At 31.8% G+C, this 7,756-nt stretch overlaps 1 protein-coding gene across 1 annotated transcript; it reads right to left on the bottom strand.

The window, feature by feature from the left end:
* Positions 1–3,394: 3,394 nt before the first annotated feature.
* On the bottom strand, positions 3,395–6,888 carry LOC137816996 (putative E3 ubiquitin-protein ligase XBAT31). Its single transcript, XM_068620188.2, has 8 exons — positions 6,287–6,888; positions 6,142–6,201; positions 5,979–6,050; positions 5,782–5,903; positions 5,547–5,687; positions 5,347–5,454; positions 4,746–5,001; positions 3,395–4,224 (listed from the first exon to the last, which is right to left on the bottom strand). Exons 1-8 carry the CDS (start codon positions 6,464–6,466, stop codon positions 3,829–3,831), a joined length of 1,335 nt encoding a protein of 444 aa, XP_068476289.1. The 5' UTR covers positions 6,467–6,888; the 3' UTR covers positions 3,395–3,828.
* Positions 6,889–7,756: the final 868 nt, after the last annotated feature.

The raw sequence follows: 7,756 nt of genomic DNA, 5'->3' as shown, positions 1-7,756 counted from the left end.
GAGTTGTCTATTCAATTTAAGTTGATGTTTTTGTATTAATCTAGTATGAGTCAACATTTTTTTTTGATTGGTCAAGTTAGCTTAATCAGTTCTTAAAGCCCTGTTGACTAAAATATGTATAATATGTTATCATTCGCGCAACATAATAACGAATATAATGTGTAACAAAAAAAAATTATGCTTGACTTTTTCTCATATTCCATAAAATTCACCAAAAACTTAATGCTTGATTATCTTTCTATGGTATATATGAAATATTAACAATCAAAAGAAATTTTTTTAATTGAAAAAAAGATTGGTACTTTCTTTCATATAACTTTTATCCAATCACAAATACAATCACAAATACGACCTGGTAACCTCAATCATAAAACCAAACAAACTATTGTTTATCAAAACTATTTTATCCAATCACAAATACGATCTGGTAACCTCAATCATAAAACCAAACAAACTATTGTTTATCAAAACTAGTATAAACATGTGATTGTCTAAACCAAAGAAACTAATTCAGTTTCTCATAAGGAAGTGATTGATGTCACATAAAGACAGAATTATGCGGTTGAGGTACATATATATGATGTACCTGTTCGTAATGCAGGGATGGTGGAAGTTAAGGTAATTGTATTGATATGATACCTTGTTGAAGTTGTTGTTGGTCCCGTGAATAGTGGATTTCTTATTGGTCAAAAGTTTAAGAAATATGTTAAAGATACCGGGATTGATTCACGATCTCATCATAATATTTTTGCTTATATGACCTCTTTGAAAGATGTCCATAAATGAGATGATTTGCTTAAAAAAAATTATTTCTTGTCTATTGAAAATTCTGATATTTTAGAATGATTATCTAATCAAATATGCAATTAATGCAACAGACTACTTTTAAATTTAGTCATGATAAATACTAATTTAAAATCTAAAAATCTAAAATAGTTAATGGTTAAAAACTTTATAAACCAATTTAAAAACTAACTTATAATTTTTTATTAATAGAAATTATTTTAGATAGTAACAATTTATTAGTTTATTAAATAGTATTTAACTGAGTAAATATAATAATTACTTATTTTTATTTTTAAATTTAATATTTATTTAATCATTTTCTTACACTTAAAAATAGAAAAAGTTAAATGAGATTCGTTAAATCAATAAGTTTAGATTTCTTTTTCATAATTTAACCCAATCTATGTATGGTTGATTTCATCCGATCAATTAAAAAAATAAAAACTAAAATGAAATTTAAAACAATATAAAACGCTTAAAATCATATAAAAATTAAATCACTAACATAAATTTTAAATTTTCAAGAAAATGAAGTAAATTAACTTTGAATTACTTTTATTTCAAATGGTTTAATTGTTTTAAATATCTTGTTTAGATAAATTCGCTTAAATTTATTAATTTTTTTTTTATCTTAATAAAATATTTTCATCACCGCTAAATATAAATAAATATTACCAAATTACAATACTAATCTAAATAGAAAAAACTATCTTTATAAACACGGAAAAGAAAATAACCAATTGAACATTTACAGTTAATATTCATTAAAATTGGTATAATTAAATTTAATAGATTCAAAATATATTTTATTTAAATTAATTAATTCTATTTTTTTACTGCATAATCTATGTATTTTTTAAAATTTAAATTTTTAATTTTGGAAAAACTAATTATTATATATGTTCTTCAATAGCATCATTGTTCAATAAAAGGGAATACAAGTGTGATAATTCTAATTGAAGTTTTTTATTCCGTTGTGTAATACTTTCTCTTAATGTTTAATTATTTTTTATATAAAATTTATCCTGGAATTTTTTACGTGTATTTCTACTTTTGTAATCATGTGACAATATTACCATTTATGTTTTTCAATAATTTCGAATATTTAAATTTTTGACATATGTGTACTCGTCAAGAAATAATCATAACTATTTTTACTAGAAAAGTAATCTTAAAAATTGTAATCATGTCTTCTATCAATATCAATTGAAAATTAGTTTAGGTGAAGTTACTGAGAGAACATGAAGAAATCAGATGAAAAAAAAAATCAAATTCTCACTTATTAAATAAAATTTAAAATTATATAATTTTAAAAGATCAAGTTTATGTCCAATTCCTAAAATTTCAAACTTTTTTAAAATTTGTTCTCAACAAGATATTTTATCATTGACCATTTTAATTTTTTTTTCTATAAAAGAAAAATATCCTATAAAAATGACATGGTATTTTCAAATTCCTTGAAATTGACTATAAATTTAGTTAGATAATATTATATTTTTAGGATTGATTTCTAAACGAATTAATATCTGAGTCATATTTAATGGTCAATATCAATACATTTAATGTCTCGTGAATAAGTTTAAATGATAATAGATTCAAGGTCACTGTTCATAAGTATAAACGCAACTCATAATTTATTCTAAGATCAATCAAGTAGTTGACCTAGACTCAACTCACTCTAAACCCAATTTTAACCTAAAAGTTCAATATTAGGCTTAAAGTTAAGTTCACAATAAACCTAAAATTAACTAACAAACTCAAGATATCACCTTTTTGAATAAACAAAATCTAGTGCTCAAAGTCCTCTACCATTTACAACATTACAATAAATAAAAAATCTAATTCTATCTCAATAAGTAGTTTAAAATTTCGTGTTTTATTTTACTCGCCCTTTTACTCTACTTTTACTTTTTTGAGTTGACATGTGACTTTTCTTATATCAAACACATAATTTTTTTAATTTTATAAATAATATTCTTCACTTATAATAAACAAACTATGAAATATTTTTAATCGAAGACATTTTTATGTTGACACTATCGAGGTAAGATTATATATTTATTAATATTTAATAATAAATGTTCATTATGATAAATTTTAAAATTACTATAAATGTAACTAGTGAACTTTAAACATAACTCAACTTTATAAAATTAATCCAATTAATAATGAAATAAATAAAAATTTGGAGAATTTAGAGTGTGGTGGGACTCTTGGCTTTGGAAGGACAGGTCAAACACGTTGGTTTCTGCAACGCAGCATATAAAGAAATGACACATGCCCATGCATCTACTCAACTTTCCTTGTTTGTTTTTTGGCTGTCTCTTTCTGTTTTCAGTTTTTGGTGTGAAAAGTCCCAACAAACCCGATGGTGTACGTGGTGGCCACCCCAAATTATTGGAGCAAGCACAACCCTTCGTTACTAACCCTATTCGGACTCATAAATTGGATGAATCGCACATCAAGACACCAATTTTATGTGTCATCATGTGACTTCTCCAGGATCCCAACCAAAATGCAACACTTGTATTTTTACACGGATGATTGATGCAATAGAAGGAATACCAAAACCATAAACTAGCCTATTCACCAAGGAGACATGATCACATGACAAGCAACTTAAGACTTTTGTCTTTCTCTTTTGTATCTTATTGCTTATATCATATCGCTACAAAGAAATAAACCAGATGCAAATAAGCAATACATTTTCCCATCAAATTATTGACTTTAATGGGGATGCGTATAATAAAATAAAATAACATTATTGAAGATGCCCAAAATCATCGATGCAGGTGATGCTTCTTCATTCTCAAGTAATCATAATAATAATACTACAACAAGACATACCCTTCTCCTGTTCCCAACAAGACTTGGTACCTACCACCAACTTCACTTCATTTCAACTCACTTTGCTTATTTCCCAAAATTACATAATATTCCTTTACTTTTTAACTTTGATTTTTGCCTTGCCGGTTAAGCACCTATGTAGTTACGGTATCTTGCCAATGAGAGATTCATTTGTTACCACAAGCAATTGCCTTTTCACTGTTTATCGACCCACTCAGCAGCAATCCTTCCAGAGCTGCGGCCACCCAACTTCCCGAATGAACTAACACTGGATAGACCCTTGAAGCTGCTGCTACCACTGTCATTCAAGTTTCTGAATCTCTTTGATGCCTTGCTCAGCTTGGAACAGTTGATGTCAACACTGTCTAGATCAGTTTCATCATGGCATTCTGTCTTCACAACCACCAGTCTTGCAATGGTGCTTCGACAGAATGGACAAACTGGTGGAGTGAGACAGGCTGTGGCAGGGTTGGGCTTGTTGTGGCAACACAGGGCTAGTGTGCATTGTGCACACATCTGGTGCCCACAGCTCTGAACTTCGATTGTGCATGCCTGCTCAAAGCAGATGCAACATAACTCCGACTCACTAACCTGCAAAATATCCCATAATCAGCGCCTACCCTATAATTAGAAAGAACATGAATATAATGGTCCAAGGTAATAATGACAAAAGAGGATGCTAGGGGAAAAATATATATATATATATATATATTACACACCATGGAAAGAAGTCCTTCACTAGACAATATAATGACCCCCTTATAAAAAAATATAATATATTTTGCTTACATCTCAATAACTCAATTCAAAATCCAATATTTGGTTATCAGTAAGTTCTGCTAGAATTGCTTCATCTGTCCAAGTACCAATAAATCCACAGTTGAAAAAAATTAAAAGGGGCAGGGCAGAATCAAGGAGTTTATGCAGTATAGAACACATCTTAAAAAATTATTAAAATGTGATTTTTTTTTAAAGCACACCAGAGATGTTTGAATAATGGTTGCATCATTTTAAAATTATGCATTGAGGTCTCGCGTTTAATCTACTGAAGTCTTGATTGAATTGAATTACGAAACAAAGTTGGTATGGATATGCAGAGGGTGAGAAATTACCTCAGACACATCATCAGTTGCCCCATCAGAATGTGATGGGGATGGAAGAGAGTAAGCGCTCCCTTTCAATATGTTTTTCTCCCTTTCTCTGTTTGCATCCATCAACGCCTGTTCCAATAAAGCTTTAGCTTCAGGATTAAGCTCACTGATGAACTTCAAGGGAGACGGCCAGACAAGAGGTTCTGCAGATGTAGGATTCAGCAATGATGCACAGGCTCCATGTTTGTGTTTCAGAGCAACCATATATGGTATCCGCCTGCATACACACGCAAACCAGACATTCTGAGAGTATATACTGAGGAAAAGCTGCAGGGTAAAACTTATATGCCATGGATCCAATCTACGTGTAAACGACCTAATCGTTAAATGAGGTAGGTTGCTCATAAAGTTAAGAAAGTTGCGATAGGAAAATGCCGGATGAGTACACTAAAGGGCCCATCAAAGCAAATCAACGATTTTCCTAAAAAACATAAAAATTGACACTACGAAGATAAACAATCCATAACCCAACAAACCACAAACATTAAAATTAAACAGGTCTCAAACCCTGTAACCCCTTTCACTTAATGGTAAGAATTTGAGCTGAGAAACTGCAATATACCCAGATGCATCGCGATGAAGACGATCCGCACCCCATGCCAACAATTCACGAATGCAATCCAGAGATCCCCCTCTAGCTGCTAGATGAAGCGGAGTACTCCCAGGACAGCTGAAAATAGCAATTGATTACTTACTCCGCGAAACAGAAAAGAAAAACACATCAAATTCAATCATTCAAACCACTCTTTGATAGATCATTACCCATATCCACCGGTTGAAGCACAAACAAGGGCTCCACTGTCCAACAGAATATGTACACATTCAGACCGTCTCTGACGAGCCGCCAAGTGCAATGGCGTTGCACCCTTTCCATCTCTAATATTCACAAACCGTGCAAACCCCCTGGAACGAATTTAAAATCACTAAATACCAAAAACAACATAAAAGAAAGAGACAATAACATCGAAATCAATAGTTAAAACAGAAAAGGGCAAACCAAGAAGCAGCCACCGGACTAGATTGAGCAGCAGAAAGAATAGCTTTAAGGCAAGAAGAATGGCCGTAGTAAGCGGCATAGTGTAAGCAGGTTCTCCCGGAAATGGTATCAAACATTAACACCTGAAAACCGCACGATTCAGTTTCGAAATTCATTCACGCCGTCGTAGGATAAGATTAATGAAATTGAAAGATTACATTAGCTCCGGCTTGAAGAAGCTTCTCGACACACGCGATGTTCCCGTGCATTGCTGCCAACATAAGCGGAGTCTGAAGCACTCACGACACCCAATGAAGGGTAAGCAAAGATAGCATTTTTCTAAATGGGGAAACCATGGATATACAGAGCAGAAGTGAGTACCTGTTTGTGGCGATTCAAAACATCTGGGTTAAGAGATCCATCCAAAAGCCTAGACAGAATCTGGAAGGAAGAGAAGAGAAACGTAAAGAAGAGAAGTTGCGTGAAGAGAACGCGGGAGAGAGTGAGAGAGGAAAAGGGAAGGAACCTCGATCTGGGCATTGGCTGCGGCAATATGAAGCGGAGAGTGGCGATCGTAGAGAGTGGTTTGGTGGAAGAGAGAGGGGTCGGCCTCTAAGAGAGTGGTGACAATTTGGAGGTCACCCTGTTGCACGGCGGTGAAGAGGCCGTGGTCATGGTTGGGCGTGCAACTAAGGGTCTGACCCATGAGAGAGAGAGAGGTGAAGAATGGTTCACTTCACCTCTTGTGGGTTTGGGTGCGCCACCCGTTGTGGTGGCTTAAGGTGTTATAAATAAATGAAGGAGGTTGTTCGACATTGAAGGTGTATGGTGTAAGTAACCGTGTTGTGTTATGGGAGGAGACAGTGGCAAAGGTTTGGAGATAGATAGAGAGAGAAAAGGGTAGCTGACCGTGTCAGTGATTAGCAGTTACTAAGAATCACTTCGGACATCACTGAGATTTAGCTAGCTAACTTAGCTATCCAGATAAATCAAATTACATGAAATCAAAACAAATAATCATACATTACTCACTGTAAAAAAAAACGTAATAGTTGTTTATATGGAAGTACAGTTTTACGAACAAATCATGTTGAGTTGATTCGTAATATATATTTTTTTTTTATTTGTGTTGATTCATTGTGTGTTGCTTCAATAAATTACAACAGAGTTTTTTTCGAAGATAATCATGATGATGTAACAAATGATGAACTCTTTTTTTATTTACCCATCTATTTCTTCTAATTATCAATCCTTTTTAGTACTATATTTTAAGTCTGCTTCTGTGAAATTAGAACCAATTTAAAGCTATTTGATTTCACAGAAATGGAAAAAGAAACATTTGTTAATTATCTTATATGCTCGTAATCAGTCTCGAGAACAATTGGATTATGGTTTTTAATTATTCTTTTACATTTTTAGCATTTTTAAAATGATACTAACACTAAAATTAATTTGCGGTGGTTTTTGATCTGTCGCACACAGAAAACACTGATAAATGCTTCTCCTTCTTCCTTTTATTTTGAACCACCGGAACCAAGATTGTCACAACAGTTATGGCATGCGTCTACCATGTTCAAGTTTAACAAGTAAATAAATAAAAAAAATGACTTTTACACCTATTTATTTTCTCTCCTTCAACTTATTTTTATTCAACCAAACAGTCACATGTTCACTTTTTTTTTCTGTTTTTTCATCAATTTTAGTTTATCAAACAAAACTTCAGTGAGATTTTGTTTTCACAACATTTCGACTTTATTTAAATGAATCAAACAATGTATCACCTAAATCAACAATAAGTTAATTTGTAGCGTGATTTAAATTTATGAATTTTGATGTTAAAAAGTTTATAAATATAACTCAATACAATATTTTTTAACTAATATAAAATTGTATTTACTTCTAATTTTGAATAAAATATATTTGTAAGACTCTAATCGAATTCATGATTATTTTCGTAGTAACTAATTTAATATATACGATATGAATATTATGATAA

The sequence above is a fragment of the Phaseolus vulgaris genome, chromosome 5 (assembly GCF_051622355.1).
Source record: "Phaseolus vulgaris cultivar YP4 chromosome 5, ASM5162235v1, whole genome shotgun sequence".
NCBI classification, from domain to species: Eukaryota; Viridiplantae; Streptophyta; class Magnoliopsida; order Fabales; family Fabaceae; genus Phaseolus; species Phaseolus vulgaris.
The sequence above is the reverse complement of the archived record's forward strand: the minus strand, read 5'-3'. Positions and strand labels throughout refer to the sequence as shown.